The 23,625-nt window shown below is 35.8% G+C and overlaps 1 protein-coding gene across 7 annotated transcripts in view; it reads left to right on the top strand.

The window, feature by feature from the left end:
- The window catches only part of RIMS1 (regulating synaptic membrane exocytosis 1), a 287,610-nt gene that overhangs the window by 225,170 nt on the left and 38,815 nt on the right, over positions 1 to 23,625 (top strand). For 5 of the 7 annotated variants that reach the window (XM_065730886.1, XM_065730887.1, XM_065730880.1 and 2 more), the window contains one exon: positions 1,560 to 1,726. The exons of the other annotated variants lie outside the window; for them this stretch is intronic. In XM_065730886.1, the coding sequence (XP_065586958.1) occupies positions 1,560 to 1,726 (167 nt within the window). The remainder of the gene's footprint in view (positions 1 to 1,559; positions 1,727 to 23,625) is intronic. 7 annotated transcript variants of the gene reach the window in all.

A 23,625-nucleotide genomic window follows, 5' to 3' on the forward strand; every position in this document is an offset into this window, starting at 1 on the left:
CTGTTAATCTGGAAAAAGTTTTTTTTTTTTTTTTCTTTTCCAGACTCTAAACCTTTTTATTTAACCTGAGTTAAAAAATACTGTCATATTTTATTGATTTGATTTTTTTTTTTTGAAGCATAGACTTAAGAAGAAAAATGTTACCCAATGAGTTTTAATGTAGAGAAACACTGAGTAACCCTAGAACATGTGCTAAGATGTTTAATTTGTGTAACTCCAGTTTTCGCTATAGGCTCCTATACTCACAATCTTTATTCCCTCACAATCTCTACCCTAATTAATTTGTTCATCTTGTTTTAACAAGAGGTTCTCAAGTGTGCAGTGGAGACCTCTAAGGTAGTTGCTGTAAGGCAATGGAGCATTAGAAAATAAATGTGACTTGAGGACAGGAGGAGATGCATTCGTTTGCCTGGCTTTTTAAGCTAAGTCATGACATTTGCCAACTGGGTTAGCCTGCAATTTAATGCCTGCTTCATCTGGGAGTATTCATAGATGGTTACAACTTTGAGTATAATTCATACATAAACTTGAATGACTTGCAGTATCATAGAACACATCCAGAAAGCGATCTCTAATAGTGTAAAAAAATTGCTTCATCTTGCCCACATGTTCATAGTTCTCACATAACATGCCCTGGAAAGTGTGCTACTGTTAGGGAACCTTTTCATCCAACTGTCCCTTTCTCTCTAATGATAGTGAATTTTAATTTTGGGAAACTGGCAGTGACTTGATTCTTACATCTCTGTGTCTGAAGATTTAGTTAAGTGTGACATTTCAGGGAGTGAAGCTTCTATTTTAGTATGTCTTAGTGATGATGTGGGTGATATGAGTGTTACATAAAAGATGGTGTGGATTTTCAGACAGTTTTAACTAACCAAAGCTTCTGCTATTGATGGAAGTGTACCAGTCTCTATCCCTCTCTGCATATTCTTCCTGCCAGGTCCTCTGTTACTTCTTATCCTTGCGCACGTGTGGAAGCAACCAGGTCAGGGAACCAGCCTGCTTGAGAACAAATATTATTTTTACTGAGTTAGCTTTCTGCTTGACCAGTTCTCAAGTATCACAATGCAAAGATAGAATTTAGCTGTTGAAATTAACCCCTCAGAGTAACCTTCTTGTAGTTACTTCTCATTCAGACTATTTGCAGTTCTACTCTAGCAAATGAATTCTGTGCAAGTATTTCATAGCATTTTTTTTAATATTTGAAAAGTTTAAAAAAGATCTGCAACAAAATAGATTATATGCATGTGCTTGAGAAGGTGTGCATGCATTGCATAAATATTTCATTATTACAACTCAAGAGTACTGAAAATCCAGCAACCTATTTAAATTCCAGTCCTGTAATACATTTCAAATATCTGATTTATTCAATAAATACCATTTTTTAATTCTTCACTAGACATAAAAAGATAATTTAATAAGAATATTTCTTTGAATTTCGTGGAATTTTGTTAAATCAAAAAGCAACTGGACAGGATTGTCATACTTAGGTCATTTGTTGTCTCAGTATATACATTGTATTGATGAGACTCCTCACGCTTTCTTTTCTTGATCTCTAGTATAACATACAAACAGATCAGTACAGAAGTTGTGATAACGTCTCTGCCAAATCATCAGATAGTGATGTCAGTGACGTATCAGCCATTTCGCGAACCAGCAGTGCCTCACGCCTCAGCAGCACAAGTTTTATGTCAGAGCAATCTGAGCGCCCTCGGGGCAGAATCAGGTGAGTTCTCAATGCAGCTTCAGTTGCATCACACCTCATTTTTGTTTATCTGCCAAAATACAACCGGAGGTTATTGAAAAGCCACACAAAGAACTTATGAAATGTGTCTAAGTACATATAAACTATCTTCCACTGCCAGTCAAAGATGACGGTATTTTTTTGCACTTACACATTTACAGCAGAAAGCAAAAGTTCCCATTAAGTTATATATCTGTGGGGAGTGGGACTTAATGACATTGTCATCTCATTGCTGGCTATGAATCAGTGTAGTTGACATGCCAGTAAGGTATTACAGCGCAAATGTTGCTAATTTTGTCATCTCAGTAATTTATTTCATGAAATCTCTGTTTTTCTTTCTTTCTATGTGTCTATTTTCCTGTATGCCTGTTTTTGTTTTGTTGTTTTCATGGATGATGAATTTCTGGCTGTGAAGCTAGTATTTATATAATAATTTTTATACCTCTACTTCAAAAGTTGTTGAATTCATTTGCATTATTGGTAATCAAACATCTTTTATTCTTGATAGTAATTTGCTTCTCAGTTCAGTGCATTTTTAAATATACAGATGGAATCCTGTCTTCATTTAACTTGATGACAAAACTTCCAACAGTGACAATGTCTATAGGTTTGACTTGTTTGTCTATGTTAACATCTACAAATATCTGCACTCCCAAAAATATGACTTCTAAGTGTTGAAAGTCAGGATATGAATTAGTAACCATATGAATATATATGCATATATGTAAGCCTATGGAGAAAATCAATCTGTTGTAAGTCTGGACGGCACCATATAGTACTTCAGAACATTTTGAGACAGACTCACCACTCATGACATATAGCTGAAGGCTTTTTAATCTGTTCACACAGTGGTAAGGGATGACAGAAAAAACCAGAAAGTGGGCTCTGTGCATGAGCTAGCTCCACTTTGATTTATTGTTAAAGAAAGTTCACAAGTATATTCAAAGTCATGCTTTTGATGAGTGAACGCAACCTGATAGCTGCATTAATAAGATAATCTGTAATCCAGAAGAACACTACAGTGCAACTGTAAATGTAAAAGCTATTCATGTGTTTAAAGTCTTTTCAAATTATATATTTAAATGTTGCATTTCATTGTGGCTGAACTTTTTTTCTACTTGTCTCTTATGAAGAGCTTTAGTCATTCTGAAATACCTCTGTTTTCTAAATATTGAATTCCCTCATTTAGACCTTGTCTCGTAGTATTTGTGGCAGGCTGAACAACAAAGGGACTTTCCTATAAGTATTTCCTTGTTGAGAAAATTTTAACAGGGATAGTCTTTGATTTCAGAATGTCTGATCACAAATTCTGTGATTCTGTACTTTATTGCTTTTTTTTTCTTTAAGTTCAGATAGTACTTAAATAGTGAACTAAATATATAGTAATAATACACACTGCAGTTCATTCAGTAGAAATATGAGGAAGAAACTAGCACTCATAAGTTACTCGTATTATTTTTTCCTAAGCCTGCTGTGGTATTTTTGCCCTAAAATACCCAGTAAAGTGAAAGATACCTAAAGGAAGCCCAAGGGGCCGTGTACCTTAGGATACAGCAGGCTCAGCACTGCCTCCGGGTGACAGAAGGAATTGTCCTGGTCTGCTTGTGCTGTGTGGCCGCACCTCAAGCTCTGTGTGTGGGTTTCAGTGCCACAATGTAAGAAGGACATACAACTATTAGCAAGTGTCCAAAAGAGTGCTCCAAAGATGGTGAGGATCTAGAAAGCAAGACATATGAGAAGCAGCTGAAATCCCTGGGTTTTCTCAGCCCAGTGCAGAGGAGTTGAGGGGAAGCTCTCAGGGAATGGAGGGACATTGCTGAGCTCTGCTCTCTGTGACAGCTATAGGGCCCGAGGGAACGGCATGGAGCTGTGTCTGGGAGGTGCAGCTGGGGGTTAGGAATACATTCTTCCCCATTGGGTGGTGATCGTGGAACAAAGGCTCCCCAGGGCAGTGGGCATGGCTCCGAGCTGCTGGAATTCAAGGGGCTTTAGGACAGCACTCTCCAAATGAGCTCATTTAAACCATTAAATGCAACTAGTGAATTTTAAAATCATTTTGATGCTACCTTGAGAAGTACTTTATCCAACAGGTTAACATCAACTCTTCAAAATGTTCAGTGTTAGTTGTCTACACTTGCCTTTTAGTGATTGGATATTGTGGCTATGGAAGGTCAGGTTCCTTGACCTGACATGCAAAAATGATACATCATCGTGATTTTGCATCAAGCAAGGTTAGACTGAAAGCAAATTGGATGTTTGAGAGAAGGCTTTTTTCTGATGATCTGAGGAAAAGTTAGCTTCCTCCTCTTCTGTGATTGTAACAGTAGCTTCTGTGACATAGTCTGTGATCACTTCTTTAGCAGAGCTTCTTATTACATAGGAGTAGAATGTCGATTATATTGTGATCAGTTTTTTTAGAGTGAGATTCATTCCGTTTAACTTCAGCCTTAAAAGCTGTATTTCTGCAGTATAATTCATCTAACGTTAGATGTTTATTAAATAATTTGTCTAACTTGTCTAAGGTATCATTAAAAAGAAGACTACCCCCTATTATCTTATTTGATTTTCTTCTTATGAGAGATGTCATAAATGAGGGAAATGTCTTTTTCTACCATTAATTGTTAAAGGGACCCTAGATAGTTAATATTGGTTGCTTTAATTTTAGACATCTAACATTATGTTAAATTGATTCTTGTTCTTAATGTTTCTTTAAATTCTATGAATTAGATATTTGAAGTTCAAGTTTTGTTCCTATCTTGAAGTTCAATTTTTTTTTTTCCTCTGATGAACCTGATGTTAGCATATATCAAGTATGAGGAGAGGCAATAATTGAGCAGGAGGGGCAAGGAAAAAAGCATTTTTAAACTGCTTGTTTTCCATCTCACTGAAATCACATTTCCATCATTATCTTCACTTGGAAATGTGTAAGCCGAGTGACCCTGGCAAGTGTATGAGTGTAATGTTATGCTTAAGGACCTAAAGTTCTTTGAATTGACAGTTTTATGTACTAAGTTTATTCTTTGGATGTATTCTGAAAATGAGAGATGCAAAGAATTTAGTAAGCATATAGAAGCTCAAACAAGTTGGCCTAGTTTTAGACATCTCGCTAAATAAAGCTAATCCAAGTACTGTGCTTGGGTAACTTTTGTGTTTGAGAGAAAAATACCAGCATTCAGAGTATACCAGCAAGATTCCTACTTTGAAACATCTTTGGAAAAGTTAGCTCTATCTCTCTCTGAGCTGAGTCGAGCAGATTGAATCCTACATCTGTTCGCCAGCAAGAAAGCTATATTAAATAACAAAATGTAACTGGAGAGTACTGCAGGCTTCAGATTAGTAACCTGTTAAACTGTTGTCTTCTAGTATTCCTATATGAGCTTAGAAGTGTTGATTAGTTACTCATATTTAGAGTTGTGGTGTCAGATTTCTCAATGTGAAATGTCAGCTCATTTTAAGACAGCATTGATTCTAGTTAATTATGTTAGTCAACACAATCCTATCATCCTTCATGTTATTGCGTTTCTGGAAAGAGGTATAAATTAAGCTGTTAGGCAAGTGAAAATACAAAGTATTGTCTTAAGGCTCTCAGTAAGAAACCATCAACTTTGCTATTCTGTACAAAATATGATTACTTTTAGAAGTCAGAAGGACTGCAGTTTGTATCCACCGACTTTACCACCAGCTCAGTCAGTGTCTCCTGATTTGCTTTCCAATTCTTCAGGAAGGAATAGGTCCTTAAAATAACAACTAACTAAAGCTGGAAGAACTAATCAAGTCCCTCCTCTCAGTTTTGAGAATTTGAGATTCTATCATTTTGGATAATGTATTATATGTACCCTGTATTTATAATTATTTATTTCTCTGTTCAAACTGTTAAGGTATTTAAAACATGGCAGCACACCTTTAGACTCAAAAGTGTATGCAGGTTAGCTATAAAAATGTAACTGATCATGTTTGTACAGCAATTGTAATTGTGATGAGTTACTCCTTCCATTACATTACATTCAAATTGCATTGATCATAACACATATCATTAGCAGAATAAAATGCTGGTTATAGTAAGGAGAAAACAGATAGATAGAGATCGACACGGAAATATAGTGTATCTTATCTGAGTAGCAGATAGTAACAATCCAGATGTTCCTTGGGTCAGAACTTGGAATTATGAAGGTTTGTAGTATTTGAAAATGTAAGCATGTTGACAAAGCTAAGTAACACAGAAAATAAGAACCAAATCTTTCCTGTCTGTTGGTCAGTGCAAGGCTGTCTAAACCCTTTAAGACAGAAGACTAATTTCAGTATAATTGTAATTGAATTACCTGTCAGAAAGCTGACAGTATGCATGCTGATCTTCAGCCTGGATATTTTGTTGATTAACAGCACTTCTAATTAGTTGTGAGATGGAATTACAACTGATGCTTGTTCTAAATATGAGTATATAAACCAGCGTCCTTATTTTTGATTTGTTTAGCAGGTGAAGTTATAAAAAATAGTTATGCATGAATAAATTGTATAGGTCACTCCAAAAGTAATGCCTCCTATTTATTTCCATGGAAACTACAACAGATACAAAGAGCCTGATAACACTTTGATAGAGCAAATTCTCAGCTTAATAACATTGTTTTCCAACATAGCACCATCATTACCTATGCATTTTTACCATTGATGGACAAGAGCCTACATGCTACACTTGTAAAAATATGTGCCAGCAAAAATGACCCACTGTTCTACAACTGCTGTGATGGCATCATTACTAGGAAAATGTTTTTCACACATCCCTCAAGGACTGCACAATGGGTGTGGTAGGATAGTCCGTTCAAGATTGGCAGTGTACAACCACGTTGCAAGAAAGGTTGTCTTGTCTGGCCTGAGTCTGGAAATTTGAGCACTCAGCTTGTCAGTGTGGTGATGTAGCAGTCAGAGTTAATGGTTTGTCCAGGTTCCAGGAAGTCCAGAGGGATCGCCCCTTTGCCATCCCCCTATACCAAAAGACAGTGTACATCACTTTACTCTTTGAGGACTGGACCTTGATCTTTTTCTTTAATGGGGAATTCACGTCAGCGCTCCATGGGCTGCTGTTTTGATTCAGACTTGTGGTGTTGATACTACATTTCATTACTGATAAAGATGCAATACAAGAAACTATCACCTTCAGCCTCATATTGGTTCATTAGGTCCTGATAAACTTGCATATGATGTTCTTTATGTTCCTGTATAAGAACTTGTGGGATGCACTAGGATCAAACTTTGCTCATCCATCTTGCCACCATTTGTTCCCAGTGCATGGAAGCTGACATTCAGCTTCATACACAGATCCCTGGTCATAATCCACTAATTTGCATGGATGAACTGATCATCATGGTCTTCATTTCTTGATGTGAGAGCTGTGCATGAGCATCTGGAACTTGGCTTGTCTTTCACATGACTGTTGCCAATGCTGAAGCACACTACGGACTGCCTCACTGTGCTCACATCCACTCTTTGGTCTCCGTAAATCAATGAATGTCAGCGGGTACCAATTTTTCTGCATGGAGAAATTCAGTAACTCACCTTTGCTTTGTATGCACTTACATGTCAGACACAATTTTGTCAGACTGCTCCTCTGCTGTCATGCAGCAGCAAAATGTAACTGAATGTTGGTGAGAACATTTGACCATTATTGCCATACCGCCAACATTCACCTCTGATTTTGTGGGGTAAGAAAATAGGAGGCATTACTTTCAGAGCAACCCTCATAATTTGGAAATAACATTATTTCAAACATCTTTCTTGTTACTAGAAAGTGTGACTGACCATCATGGTCTCTAGTGGAATTCCAGGCAAATATCAGGTGCTGTGTCAATTTTGACATGAATAATAATCAGATCAGTGGATTTGGCTTCTTATAGCACGTAGGTTTTGTGTTTATTTCGTAACTGAAGTCAGATTACTAGTTCTTCTTTATGGAGTTTAGCTTTTATTAGTTGTCAACTCCATACTTCACGTCACTATGAATTCATAATGCAGTCAAACCATACTTTGTTCCTACAGATACTACTTTTTGTGATCCGGGAACACTTTCCATATGCTAATTAAGGCAGAAAAGAATTCTCAGGATTTAATGCAAGTGGTTAATAATTAAGGATCAATGTTAAATACAGGATGATGAATCTGCACCTTGTAGACTCGACCAGAAAAAAAGGGACATTTGCTTGCTTGATTTAAAATTGTTCCCTGTGATACAATGGCATTATTATTCATTAGAAGCCTATTTATACAAGCATACCATTGAAGATGCTTCTCAGTGATATCACATAGGGAACTGTCATGCATTTTGGATGTGAACTAGAGGTTATTGTTCTGGAGGACTTAGTTGTATCTGTCAACTGTATGGAAAACTAGATAACTCTTTAAGGTGAATTTCTCTTACTATATCTGAAACAAAAGATCTTTGCAATAGAAATATCATAGTTATTGCTCGTTTTAAATTTGAAAACTTCATCTTTAGTAAGAATAATATTAAGTGCCTTAATAAATGCTTGATATACAGTAGTATAATAATGTATGTGACATATGTTCAACTAGTTTTACATGTATTGTTTAATTAAATGCTTATGTTTAATTAAAATATTTAAAATAGATTTCTGATTAAATTGATTAGAGAAACAGGTTAAAATAATAGGCTTGGACAGTGGACTTAAACCACTCCTAATTTTACACATTATGCCATGCTACTCAGTGGCTTGTAAAACACACATACATTCCTTGTGACTGGCAGAAGCCAGAGAAGCAAGGATGGAAAGTTACTGTTTATATGAGAGACAGAGAGGATGCAGGGAGCTCACCACAGAGATGAATGGTGTGCCAACTGAAATCATATGAGTTAAGACTAGAGGGATGCCGAAAGTGATAATGTTGCGAGTGTCTGCTATCAGACTTCTTGACCAAGTAGTAGTAGATGAAAATGGCCTTCCAGCAACTGGAAGAAGATTAAGATTCATAGGCTGTGATCCTTGTGGGGAGCTCAAACCATCCTGAGATCTTCTGGATGAGCAATACAGTAGAGCACCAGCAATCCAGGAAATTTTTTTTTTTCATGACAATGTATTGACACAGGTGATCAAGAAGCTCACAAGGGGAGACACTCTTCTGGACAATAACTGCAAACAAGAAAGAAAGAAGTGGGAGTGTGAAAACTGGGAGCAGCATTGGCTGCAGAGACCGTGACAACTTGAAATTCACAATCCTAAGAGAATTAAAGAAATGAAAAAGCAGCATCCCAACCCAACTTTGTCCTTGGCCTATTCAGGACTCTGCTTGGGAAAATTTCATGTGATGTAGTATAAGGAGGATCTAGGAAGGCAGGCTGATTTTCAGTGATCACCTCCTTCAAGCTCAAGACTGTTTCATCCCTATACACAGGAATTCAAAGTAAGCTGTTAAAAAGTGGAAACAGTAAGAATACAGAGGCACTATCCAAGTATGCAGGGATAGGAATAAAGAAGCTGAACTCCATCTGGAGTTGAATCTGAAAGGGTTCAGGTGTCACAGCAAGAAGTGCATCAGCAGCAAAAGGAATAACAGAAAATGTGGGCCAGCTACAGAATGAGGGAAGCCGACTAATAATAACAGACACAAAACAACCCAAGTACACTTCCTTGGCCTCAGTATCTATGATTTGTAAGATTTGCCTTGAGGATTTCAAGGCTCTTAGATCAGAAGAAAAGTCTGGATCCAGGACTCAGCAGAGGATGATCAAGTCAGGAAACATTTAAACAAACTGTCTTGTATAAATCCTTTAGACATGACAGAATGTACCCATGGCATATAAATGATCTATTGCTGACCAATGTCATTGCAAGGCTACTCAGTAATCTCTGGAGAGTTGCAGCAACCAGGGAATTTTATTGAAGACTGGAAGAAAGAAATTGTCATTCCTATCTTCAGAGGGGGTCTGGGGAATAACAGGCCTGTCAGCTTCATTTTGACTCCTGGGAAGGTGATGGAGCAAATAATCCTGGAAACAATTTCTAAATGTACAAAATAAGAGGGTGATTGTGAATAATCAGCATGAATTTATGAAGGTAAAATCACGTCTGACCAACCTGACAGCATTCTTTCACTAATTAACTGACTCAGTGGATGAGAGAGAATGAGTTGTTCTTGGGATTATCTTTATTATCTTCTTTGACAGAAGTGAAGCCTGGGCAAGTGGAAGGTGAAGCATATTGGAAACTAGCTGAATACCAGACTCAGAGGGTTGTGATATGTAACACAAAATCCAGCTGGAGGTCATCGGTGGTGTACCTCTGGTGTACCTCAATATTGCAGTAATAGTGTTTAAAAACTTTGTTAATGACCCAAACCATTGGGAAAAGTGCACACTCAGCAGCAGGTTTGCAAAATGTTGAAAACTGACAAGATTAGATGAAAGACTGAATTCTATTCAGAGAAACATTGACATAATGGAGAAATTGGTCAATAGGAATTCCATAAAGATCAACAAGGGAAATGCAGAATACTGCATTTAGAGAGGAAAAATCCCATCTACCAAAGCACACTGAGAACTGATGGCTAGAAGGAGTTTTTCAGGAAAGGCTTCGTCCTTGTGGACAGTGAAGCTGTACCTGAACCAACAAAACTCACTTCCAACAAAAAATAAAAAATAAAAACTTCTCTCTATGCTATATCATCCTCTTTATATCAGGCTCTAAGGTTGACCACACTATTTTGTGTCACATGAGTACATTGAAAGTACACAAATTCTGGCTCACTGTGGCAACCTGATAAAATAGTATCATAGAATCACAGGAGTTGGAAGGGACCTCAAGAGATCATCGAGTCCAACCCCCTGCCAAAGCAGGTTCCCTACACCAGGTCGCACAGGTAGGCGTCCAGGTGGGTCTTGAATATCTCCAGAGAAGGAGATCCCACAACCCCCCTGTGCAGCCTGTGCCAGTGCTCCATCACCCTCACAGTAAAGAAGTTCTTGCGCACATTCGTGTGGAACCTCCTGTGCTGCAGTTTCTGTCCGTTCCCCCTTGTCCTGTCTCCACACACTGCTGAAAAGAGTCTGGCCTCACCACTTTGTCCTCCACACCTCAGATATTTATAAACCTGGATCAGGTCCCCTCTCAGTCTTCTTTTCTCAAGGCTAAAGAGATCCAGTTCACTTAGCCTTTCTTCATAGGGGAGATCCTCCAGGCCCTTCACCATCTTTGTAGCCCTCTGCTGGACTCTTTCCAAGAGATCCCTGTCTTTTTTATACTGAGGAGCCCAGAACTGGACACAGTACTCCAGATGAGGCCTCACCAGGGCAGAGTAGAGGGGGAGGATCACCTCCCTTGACCTGCTGGCCACGCTCTTGTAAGTGACCACTCTGAGCTGATAAATGTACTTCTGGTGAGCAGTCCTGAGGCATATTTTTAATGAGTGCCTGAACAGGTTGGACATAAATATATCTAAAGGAATGCAGCATCATTAAGCCTTAGCTTTATTAGGTGACACATCTGGAAGTGTTTGGTTATGACTCAGTCCTACTTTGTAGTATGTGCTATCTATAAGCCTGTTCTTGCTACATCTGCTCTGTCTTACGTCTGGAAAAATAGGACTGCAGAGTTACTCTCTAGGGTCACTTAAAGTACCCTGTGCCATCACAAAGACTCATGAGCTTAATATATTATCAGGTTCCATCTTTAGCTTTACTGTTTGCTTTTGCTCTCACCCACTTATTTTAGAAGGCTTTCTACATCTTATTTTTTTTGATGACCTTAAAATTTGTTTTAATTGCAGAGTAAATTTATTTGTAGAATATTTAAACACATCTGTACTAGAATCTTCGTGCTTGTAGCTGGTTTTTATTTAGTAACATTTGCACATGTAGATTCCTGTTTCTGTTGAGAGTTTCACTACACACTGCTTATTCCATCATTCTCTTGCAAAAAATGCTCAAAGTTTTAAGTGTAGAGCTAGATAAAGTAGCTGAATGTTTGCCATCTCACTGAGGACAGCCAGCAGTGAAATGTAGTCACAGTGCACTTCTTAGATTCAAAATAGATTTTCTCCCATTGTATTTCCTTCTACCTACATGGCACATTGGAGTCAGTTGAGCAGTTTAGGGTGTTGAGGGAGCACAAAGTTGAGAAAGTATGAAGTTTCTTCTGATCTCCTCTCAGCTTTCACAGTAGCGCTGCCAGTTGCTGTCATAAACGTGTGATGTGATCTGTGCAATCAGTTCAGTTCTTCCCCTACCCTCTGTTTAGACTGTATCCATCCTTGTCAGCTCAGTAGTTCACTTGATATGTAGCAGTACAGAACCATTTAGTCAGATCAGTTAAGTTCAACATCATGTCATGACAGTCAAGGAAAACATGCTGCACCAGAAGCTTTTATTGCTTTTCAGCTAATATGTTCTGTGTTTAAATAGGCTGATTCATTTAGTGTTAATTACAAAAGTAATTATAGTCTATATATTGAATTTATGCTACAGTGTACAGGATGTAGTTAAGACTCTTCACTCATAAAGGAAAAAAATAAAATGTAAAATCTTTTAATTATTATTATAGGTTTTTCAGAAGGAGCTAGCAGAAGAAACAGCAGAAGAATACTGCTGTATATTCATTAATAAAAGCAAATCACCAAGGAAATAGAAATAACAGGCAATTCCAGACTGTCTTTGTATGGAATATTCACTATGTTACTTTTCTAAACTTTCACTATCCTCATATTCTGATAATGTGTTGGATGTTACAGATTGCTTTTATATCTTGCTTATGTTTGGTTCCATGTTCTTATACAAATGTGTGCCAGTGTGAGTTCGTGTTATATTAATTAAAAAGGATTGAGCTGTATCAATTTTCAGTGAAATACTCAGTAATGTAGTTTAGCATGAAAGGGATCAGAGTTTGAGTTTAGCAGGCCAGATAAGATGTTCCTGATTTTTTTAGTTCTTGCTACCAGTATTTTTATAAAATCATTGTACAGAATGCTACCCCTCCTTTGTAGAAGAGAAATAGAAGATATTACAAACTTGCTGCATTGTCTGCAGCTATTTTTTATTTAAAATGCAGTAATACATTTATTTTGTGCTTCCATGTACAAGTAACAAAACAATGACAAGAAATAAGTGAGCCTTCTAATTTGAATAAATAAGTCATACTGGTTTTCATAGCTATTAAAGTTCAGAATCAACTTCAAAGTGTTACGCTGCTAGATTAACTTTTAAATTTAGAGTTATTGTTTGGTAAGCTGTAACTAAAAAGCCATGTGAAATTTTTAAGTGAGTAGAGTATCTTAGCTTCATAAGGATTAAGTATCTATTTTCTAAATTCAGCGTTTAGCAACTATCTTTTATTATACTGTTGTCTGTTACATTATGGTACTGTAGTTAGATAGATGACTTCCAGAGGCCAAATTTTTTAACCTCAATAATATACTGAGTAGAACTGAATTTTCTGAAGCCAGAAGAATTGTTTTGTTTCTTTTGCAAGCCTCTCTTCAAATGTGTTTTCTGCTAGTAAAAACAAAATGCAGAATTCCTCATTGCCTATAGAAAACATCTACTGAATCCAAAACCTTAGTTGGATGGTGGTGGGGGTGTGTTATTTGTTTGTAAGTAGAAGAGAAAATTATCATAAAGTGCTTCACTTTCAAGAGGAATCTGTTGCTATTCTTCATTCTTGTCTGGGAATTTTAAGCATGTCTTCCATCCTCTTTTGCTATGCCCTCAAAATAAAATAATGCATATAATATGAGAGAGACTTTACTGTAATTTGATTAATCTCTACTACTCAGCTAACTTCCATAGAAATCCAGGGTTGTGTTCTGTGTGTGACCCAGAGATGTCGGGTTGATGTTTGAACTAAGATGGGTATTTTGAAAGTTGGAATTTTCAGAGAATTGAGCCTTTGAAAAGTGTCATCTTGTCAGCAAGGTTAGCTGTTTGGTGGGAGAGAGAATTGCATAGCCTGTACTGTGACATGTGATTTGCTGGAAGGATGGCAGTTCAAGTACATGGTGGGTGTTTTGCTGAGACATGATATTAAACACTTCTTTGTATGTTTTATTCTGACTTGCAGGAGTTTTGCATTGCACTGAGAACTTGTATCAAGTTGTCAAGCACTTTCCCATTACCTTCAAGAATTAATTTATCACTTGTATTAGAACTAAGTTATTTCACTATTTTAGCTTTTCTGAAGCATGACTAAAGCAATAATGAAATTCCAGTCTGGTATAAAAAATACTCTTATATCATACGACAACTGCTGTATTTATGACAGTTATATTCCTGATATTTGCCTCTATGGCTGTTTCTTTGTAGTCAAGGTTTCTACTATAAACAAGACACTTAGAGCCACCAAGTAGGGACTCACTTTTAGAATAATGTAATAAGCAACGTTTATTGTGCAGTTCATGCAGTTGTTTCTAGTTTTGTCTTTATTACTGAGTGAGATTAATTAGTTGATATTACTGTGGAAAACATCCTCCCTCCCACAGCTGCCGTGGCACCCCAAAGTATTTGTAATGTAGCCAGTGCTGCTGGCAGACTGAAGACTTTCCAAGGGTCTTACTGTTAAAAATAAACAGTAGAAGCCCATATTAGATTCATAGCCTGCTCTGTTTCCAGGAGATTCCTTTCATCTTGGAATTTTCCATTACCAAGTCTTTATTTAAAAATAAGATGTTTAAATTAACATTTTACTATGTGACTGGTGTTACCATTTGTTACCATCCTCCTAATACTAATACTGTAGAGGATGTCATGTAGGACAGAATTATAAGAATGACTGTGTTTCAAAGCACATCAGCAACAAAAAAAAAATCAGTAACAAAGCATATCCACTCCATAGCAGCTATTGAAACTGCCACTGCAAGAAAAAAAAAATGGCAAATGAATGCCATAAACTGGGCACTAGATTCAGTAAATTTTTTTATGCAGGTTTTCCACATTTAGTGTGCTCATTTGTACTGTATGTTACATAAAAGTAATATGTGTGTGTCCCTGATAAATGTCTGTGTTAGTGCAGTGCTCATGGAAGACATAAGTGTTAAGATGGAGAGCTGATAGAAAATAAATCAATCTAACTTAATTCCACTTTGATATTCATCATAGTAAAAAGACTGCATGCAAGAAGCTTTGAAACTACTCTTTTAATTAAAAGTGCCACATCCTAATACCCACACTGTAACTGTCTCCCTCATCCACTGTACCTCCATGATTTTTCTTTACCCAGAGTGTCTAGCTGGCAGACCAAAGAGAACACATAAGTACTGAGATCAAAAAGTAGCTTTCTTCAGCAGGGGACCTTCTTTAAGGCATGTCTTTTTTTTCTACATATCAGATCTCAGAAAATTTGGAAAACCTTGGTATCAATTCTGGTTAAAATTCACCACCTTCAGTTAGTGGATACACTGGCAGAAGCTATAAAAATTGCAAAATGAACACAGGAGACAAAGGTAGAAGCTCAGAAAGTTCTAATTGGGATTACTGAAGTTCATTTTTTTGTGTGTGTCTTCTTGAATTGTAAATTTATAAGTCAAGGCAATAATTTAATATTCAGAGAAGTGTGTGATAAATGGCACTTGAAACTCCTATATTCAAGATAGTGGTGCATTTTACAAACATTAATACATTTTTAACAATTCTTTAGAACATTTTGCTCTGGAAAATATTAGGGTAACATGTTGTAACTGTGTTTAAATGGTACATCAGTTATGTTTTTATTTAAAAGTTAGGAGTCTAACTGTTCTCTGTGCCTAACAAACAAATATTCAAATATTTTTATTCAGGTTCCCCTGGAGGGGCGACTGATACTTGTCAATAAAAGTAAGCCCTTTAAACAAATGATCTACTCTTTTTTACATAGAACAAAACTTCAAGCTAATGGAAAATTTGGCAGACTTCAACATAACTGTATTGAGTAGTAGCGACATAACTGCTACTTTGTTAAAGTACAGCTATTTAAAATTGAAAAATGCAGTTATTAAATGGAAGAGTCCAAGCAAAGTTGGGTTGAAAGATAAACACAATTTCAGTAAAGTGCAACTTTGTGCTGATGTAATTTTCCTAGCATATTAAGAGATTCACATATTCATGTGTGTTCTAGCTGTCATCAGATCTGAGAAATGAAGAAGCATTATATTCAAAACTTCAGGGTTGTGTTCATTCTTGAAGAGAAAGAGCTCTTATATGGCAGAAAATCTGGTTGAGACTTCAGGCTGAGCTGTGTTTCCATAGAATGGTAACTATGCAGGCTGTTAACTGTTGAAAACATGCTGGAAAAGAATATATAGCAATTTGGTTTGAGATTGAACCTTTACATTAGTCTGTGATTTATGGTTAGTCTCCATGCCTTCAAATAACATACGAGTAGTTAAAAGAGGAATTCAAACATAGTAAAGTGCCATTTCAGCCAAAACAATGAAGATGTTTTTAAGTTGATCAATTAAAAATTCCTCCTGTCAAAAAAATAAAAAAATAAATATAAAACCCTGCAATTTTAACAAAGTTTGCCTGGCTAAGCAATTCAGTGCACTGACTAATAATAACATGAAGTGGAAGAATAGCCATCAAAACTGACTTAACAACTGTTGTTCTTAATCGTTAAGTTTATGGCTCTTCATTCTTTAGTTTGTGATATATTAAAATAAAATGGTTTTTTGGATTGATGGATATGTTTTAATAAAAATATTTCAATAAAAACAAAAGAAAATAACTGGAAAATGGCAGAAATTTTGCTTTACTTAAATGAAATACTCCATCTATTTTATTGCTTAGCTATGAATGCTTCTCGTGACATAAATAAGTAAAATCAATTTTTTGTAATATGATGTATGATTACTAAAGAAAGTTTTCACACTATATACAAAGCAGATATGAATAATGCAAAACTAAGTGCTGAAAGTAGGCAATACTGTGTAAATCTATTGCTTTTTTTTTTTCGTGTGTGTAGGTATATTCATGAATTTGTCTCACATCTCTCTCTGCAGAAATTTCCTTAGTCAACACATGGAATGGGCCTATCCCAGGGATAAATAAAGACTGCACATAGAGTCAGTGCTTTTAAAACCTCTTTTTTTTACTGAAGTTAGAATATGTTTAGAGGATGAGGAGGATGGGGAATGGCAGGAAGAAAAAGATGGTCTTCTGGCTCAGCTAGATAATTACTGTTCTGACAAGTGAATCTCTTCAGGTTTCTGTCCTGAAGTTTTTATTTGATGATAGACAAATCTCTTTAAATAAGTTTTCATTAGTGATTGTATGCTGCCTCTTGCATGTGAGTTTATTCTGGCTTAGTGCTGTGGATTAGGTCCCCTCATTGTATGGAAATTTTGGAGTAAGAAACACAAGAGGTTCATTAAAAGTTTTGTTTGCTTAACCCAGTTACACAATAAAAGATTGTGTCCACGTGTAGTTGCAGAATTTGATGAATGGCATATGAAAAAGCAATTTGCTTTCTCTGAAGAATGAAGGAATAGCGTTTTGTTGATGTCAAAGAGAAATTGACAATCACATGAGATTATGTAATAAATATTTGTGATTATGTGTTAGAAAGGCTTACATTCAACCTCAGGGATTTTGGGAGCCTTTTTGCTTCAAGAGAAGAGCCTTGAGAAGAATACATTCCCGAAGTTTTCTTATTTCCCTCTTTAAGTGTACCAGTCTTTTTCTTTCCAAGGGTTGCTGTCCATCTCACTGCAGTTGGATGACCTTGCCTTGTGTCTCGCCTAATTGCCAGCACACAATATGCAGCTTTACTGGCTTTACTGCATTGTGGACAGTTGATGTAACTCCCAGTTTCAGAGTAGGCAGAAGTAGGAAATTTTCTGGGAAAGTACCAACTTTCAGCCTCTAGCCAGGAGTTGAAATAATATTTATGAAACAGACAATCACCAGTGGGAATTACAAGTGAGCACATAAACATGGTGTGATAGAAAGTCTTCTGGTATTTTCAGTGTCGATATTTTCCAAGTCATAATAGGACATGAAGATGCTGTTTTCTAAAATGTACTTTGTATTCAAAGTTAGAAAGCAGTTTTTGCTTGGTAAAGGGATTACATCATTGACATCAGTGTTGACACACTGGAACAGGTTTCTCAGAGAGGTTGTGGATGCCCCATCCGTGGAGGCATTCAAGGCTGGATGTGGCTCTGGGCAGCCTGGTCTAGTGGCTGGTGACCCAGCCTACAGCATGGATGTTGAAACTAGATGATCTTTGAGGTACTTTTCAACCTAGGCTATTCTATGAGTCTATGATGATCTTTCAGTCAGAAGTAATTTTCAAAGTGAGGAAAATGTGTTTGTTATGTTACAGAGCAATATTAGTGTGTTTTTCTTATCTCCTTAATGAGGACTAGACATGGTATTTCTGCTGAAACTTAGAAAAGCAGAAAAATCAGCCTTGTGCAGAAGCCAGGCATGGAAAATTTTACCCAAATTATTATTTTGCAAACTTGAATTATAAATGCTACCAACACCCAAAGCAGCAAAAGTATAAGTGGCCAGCATTTTCCACCAAAATATCTTAACATAAATAAGCACTCTTACATTGCTTCCATAAAGAATAGCAGCTCAGAAAATACCACTGCACTGAAACTGCTGTATTAATTATTTTACTTCTGATTTTCACTAAAGAGGAACAAAAATGTGAATATTTATTGTAGTTGATTAATTTTGCTGCTTAGATGATCTTTTCTGGTTTAACTTGTGCCACAACTCTTGCTTTTATTGTGGACATGTTAGAGAGGAACAGTTATTATCTATTAGATAATATGTTTCATTATCTTTAATAAACATGATAGATAATAATTATTAAGTTATTATTATTATATAATTTTTAGCAGGCAGTACAGGATATTTTTAGAATGAAGAAATCTAGGAAAATAGTTTTTGCTAGGGCTCAGACTTTGAAGTAGCTCTCACCTGCTTTGTCGTCATCTCAGTTTATCTTTTTATATAGCTTTCTTTTATTTTCTTTCTTGTTATTCCATTCCACTGTTTCATGTAGCCTTTTGGATTTTCCTGCTGCATTCTAGGATCAAGGATTCTAAGACTCTCTATTTTGTATCTATTGTCTGTTGATGCTAGCTACTTCTACGAAGGACTAGTAAGTGATTCATATCTAGGATTTAGCCTTTTTACTCCAAAAGATCATAGTACCTTTAGTGGGGGTTGCACAATACAACATGGTGTAACAGGGAGCATAACATGCTGAATGTCATACAAAGAAAGAAAAACTGATTAAGTCAGCCTTCTTGCTGTTTAAGGAAGTTTTCTCAATTTAATGTTGAGCATAAAAAAAAACTCTACATTTTCATAATCACATACATATCATAATCACACTACCTAATTTCTTGATACAAATCTGACATTTACATGCTTTTTATATTTGGTACCCTTGAATTTAGTGTATACATCTCTGTTAGCAGTCAAGTTTGAGTCACGTGAGCTGTTTGCCCTTTGGTTCCATTAGCCTGTCCACATCAGCAGTAGTAGCCATACTTAACACTGACCAATTGCTGACAACTTCTGCGTTGGTTTCATTTTATGATTTGTATTATTTGCTGGCTTCAAGCTGATAATGCCGTGGTTCTTCATACAGACGGACACAGACATTCCTGCATGCAGATACAATTTCTGTGCCTGTTTCAGAGAATATACTTGCTGAAATGTTCCTGAAAAACTTGCTCATATCCTCCAATGTTCAGAATTACTTTGGGAATTATTATTCTTTCATTCCATGGAGAAATGCTGTTTTTACAAGTTTAAAAAATACAGATCCTTCAGAGATCTGAAACTTGCAGTTCACTGGTCAGTCTGTTACTTGGGCTTTTCCAAGAAGCAGATTCATATATATTCCAATGTGAAAATTTCCTTATCTTCCAAAGTAGGATGTGAATCAGTTAAGTTCCCAGAGCCTTCTGTAATTAAGTTTTCCCTGCCCTTACTTCAGCATGAGCTTACATGCTGAACACAATGGAGCTGAGACTTCATAATTTCAGAGGAAATATTTATGTTACTGAGAAGCAGGAATATTGTCAGGAACAGATATAATTTACAGTTGACGATTTCAGCTACTGTTAATACACCATTAGGACCTTAAGGTAGTGATTTTACATCAGAATGAATTTATTTGTGATTCTAATAGTTATTTTATGGATATAATATATGATCAATGTACAAGTTAGATTAATATGTAGTTGCAGTTTGTACAGACTGTAGAAAATGATTATTTCATTGAATCAATTAACTTTGTAGTCTAAAAATATTTCTTTTTCTAGAGAGAATTTGAATAAGGATATGTGTTTGTCGTTTGGTTTGCAAAGCACCGTATTTCATTTATGGAGTGCCATAGATTTCTTAGTAATTAATTTTTAAGTAACATTGTTTATCATAGGTCAATATGACAATATATTCTAAGACTGACAGAGTAATTTGTGGATAAGCAATTTAGAGATTGGATTTATTAATTATATATCATATAATACTAATAACATGATGTAGATTATTTTTAGAAATGTAACATTCCTCATTATTAAAGGATTGCTCATCTTCCATTTGGTCCACAACTATTATATGTTTAGGAGGTTATTAGTATTCATGAGTTACCTCATTGCAAAAGGATGCTATAGGGGCTATGAATTCATATGTGATTCTGCAGTCAGTAGAATAGAAAGGAAATTCACTAGCTTGTGGTGGTGTAGGCCAGGAATTCTATCTAAAGATTAAAGTTACTGCAATTCTGTGGAAGAAACTTATATTACAATATCATCAGTACTGCAGGAAATACAGAGGATTGTTTATTTATTCGTGGCTTACGTTATTGAAAAATAATGGATAGGGTAAAAAGTGAACAATCAAGAAAATGAACAACTGAAAATCATTTTTTAGTAAGCCATCAACAAGCCTAAGATAATGAAGAAAACACTCTAATTTTAGCAATGGCTAATCACTTGAGTTTTTTTCCCTGAAAGGATGCACTTCAGGATTTTATATAGGTGAGTTTGTGGGCAAAGTTTGCTCTCACTTCCTCTTTCTTACTATCTTTATTTTTCAGTTGATGCATACCATTGGCAGATATTTTACGTTGTTACTGAGAAGTACTGAGTATGTCTCTATAATAATTTTCTCAATCAAATTTTTTTTTTGCTGTTTATTTTTCTGCAGTAGATATCTGTATGTAGAAAGATATGCAGTGATATAACACATGCAGCTGGCTTTGAGTTTTGTATATTTATGTGCTGTAGTTTAATATAAGGCAATGTAATCCATGCTGTCCTTGTACTGCGTTCATTTTATACAACTTACTTCACAGTTAAATTTCCTGTCAGCTTGTAATTCAAACTACTCTTTGAATGAGTTATTTATCTTAGTGATTCATTTTTCATCCTCGCAGACATGAGTGAAGTACAACTTTCATATACTTGCAGCTAACAAATCTGAAAATACTGACTTCTTCAGCAGCTGCGATTACTGACACAGAATTACAGTCTTTCACCTTATGTAGGACAGATAGCACTTGAGATGCGATCCGTTTCAACTGAGAATATTCTTGCAGAAAAACATGAGCATTTTGTGCTTTGTAGAAAATGGGGCGACCCGGCGGAACCCGCGCGTGGTGCTGAAGGACAGCTCCGAGCACGCGGGGTACGGCCTCGCTCCTGCACTGAGGTCGGGGCGAGCGTCGCTTCAGTGTGATACTTTAGTTAACAAGTAATAGAAATGTGACTTTTTTTTTTATGGGTTTTTTTTTTTTTTTTTGAAAAGCTGAGCACTCTTAAAGCATATTTTGCTGATTTTCTTAAGATTATTTACTGTGTCAGGAACAAAATTTAATCCTCATATCATCCCTTATATAGAAATAATTTCTATATCTGTACAACTAAACATGAACAATGGACTTGTAAGAGTACCAGTAAGAACTTTGGAACAAACTTAAATTACTCGCATTGAAATACAGCTGCTATTCAGTTGTTTCATTCATCTTAACGTATCATACATGGCACTGAAGTAGTAACAAACAGCAAGAGACAGAAAACTGAATTTTATGCCATGTAAAAAAGAGAGAGCTGTAAGAAAAATATATTTATATATTTAGAGTGTCCTAAAAATAAAGTATAAATACATGCTCTTCCATTATTTTTGAAAGAGTTTCAAATGTGAAATAGATGCACAGATACAATGACAATAGCCAGTGTTAATTTAAACATAAATGATGTTACTATACCATTGATTAGAAACAACATAATATTTTTGCTTAGTTTATTCAAATAATTGCTAAAACTGGTAAAATAAATAAAAATGTGGTTGAAAGATTCATATCATACTATTAGTTACCCTCCTATAGAAATTTATAGTCATTTATTTATCTGTTATAACTAGACTTAAATGCACAATATAACTTAATGATCTATCAATTTTAGCCTGCAGATGTGTCTCCATTTAAAGAATGAGTTGATAATCGCAGAAAGACAAGTAAAGATAAAGAAAAAATTAGATATTTTATTGGAAGGGTTAAGTGCAAAAGAGTATCTATAAATTCTTGCAAGTCTTCTGCTTCATAAATTATACCCTGAGCGTAGTGATTAAAGTAACAGGTGTGATTAAAGATGATCTAGGAGCTATGCTTCCAAGTGATAACCTGTAATGGAATGGAAAAATATTGTTTTCTAAAAGTATTCAGTTAGTATAAGAGGGATGAATTTTAAATGTCTTTTCTTTGGGTAGCATTCCAATTAATTGTCACGTAATAAACTAGCCCAGGGATTAGGTGAATGCAAATGAAGCTTAATCTTTATCCTTGTTTGTTCAGTTACAACTACTGGAATTATTGAACAACTTGGAATTCTGGTCCTAACCAGTTAAGTCTCTTTCTAGTAAACTACTGACTTTCTTTTTTTTCCCCTAGAAGTACACTAGCAGATATTTCTTAGGAAAGTGGAACTTGGTATTCTGTAGTAAAAACAAGCACAAGAATCTGAATTCCAAATACTTCAGTCTTCTGAAGTTGAATCCTTTAGTTCCTCTATCTGTCCCAAACAATGAAAATTGGGATGTGTATACATCTTCGAAAAAGTGATTTATCTGTTAGTCAGAAATTATTATTAGCCCTTCAATTAGAGAATGATTAGATCAAAAATTGGATTTTCTTTAAATTATAATTCTAACAACTTCTGCAGGGGGGGATATCTGCAGTGGAATACAAATTTTATGTAATAATTTCTAAATACTTATCCTTCCATTTTTGTTATGCTAAACTAAAAGCCAGTCACTAAAGTAGCAGTAGAATGGGAGAGAAGAAGAGAGAACCTGTTTTAACCTCTGTGTACCTCATGTGGTCCACTAAAATGTGTTCTTCAGTACTCCAGTGCAACACAGCACATAGTTCTATGCAAATGTTCTGGTTGTTTTTCTTACCCAGAAATTAACAAGGGCAGATCCCAGTCTTTGGAAGGAACTGATTGATGCTTCTTTTTTTTTTTTTTTTTTTTTTTGGTCCAGATCTACCAGATCATGGAATGTCAGTTTTTTTCACTTCTTTCATGCAGAACCCTTCATTTCTCCCTGGCAAGACTTTTTGTCTGGGACGACATGTTGTGAAATAATGAACCCTTCTCTTTTTTTTTTTCTTTTTTTTTTTTAAGATTATGGGAAGGGTCAGGGCCATTGCTTCTGCTGGAAAGGTAACTCACTGAGGGAGGTAGTAAACAACAAACAACAAAGAAATTAAATATTTGCATTCAAAATACAGAATTATTGAAGAATCAGTCCCTACAGCCAATATGTTACCCAGTAGGTCTACTAATCAGCAGTAGAAGTTCAAGGAATATTGTGTGTATTAGGCTGATTTAACGACTACATCTTATCTTAGTTAAGCTTAGTTAGAGACTTCCATGTCTCTTCA

Source organism: Cyrtonyx montezumae, unplaced genomic scaffold (assembly GCF_038088225.1).
Source record: "Cyrtonyx montezumae isolate F1298 unplaced genomic scaffold, pur_monq_1.0 scaffold_13, whole genome shotgun sequence".
NCBI classification, from domain to species: domain Eukaryota; kingdom Metazoa; phylum Chordata; class Aves; order Galliformes; family Odontophoridae; genus Cyrtonyx; species Cyrtonyx montezumae.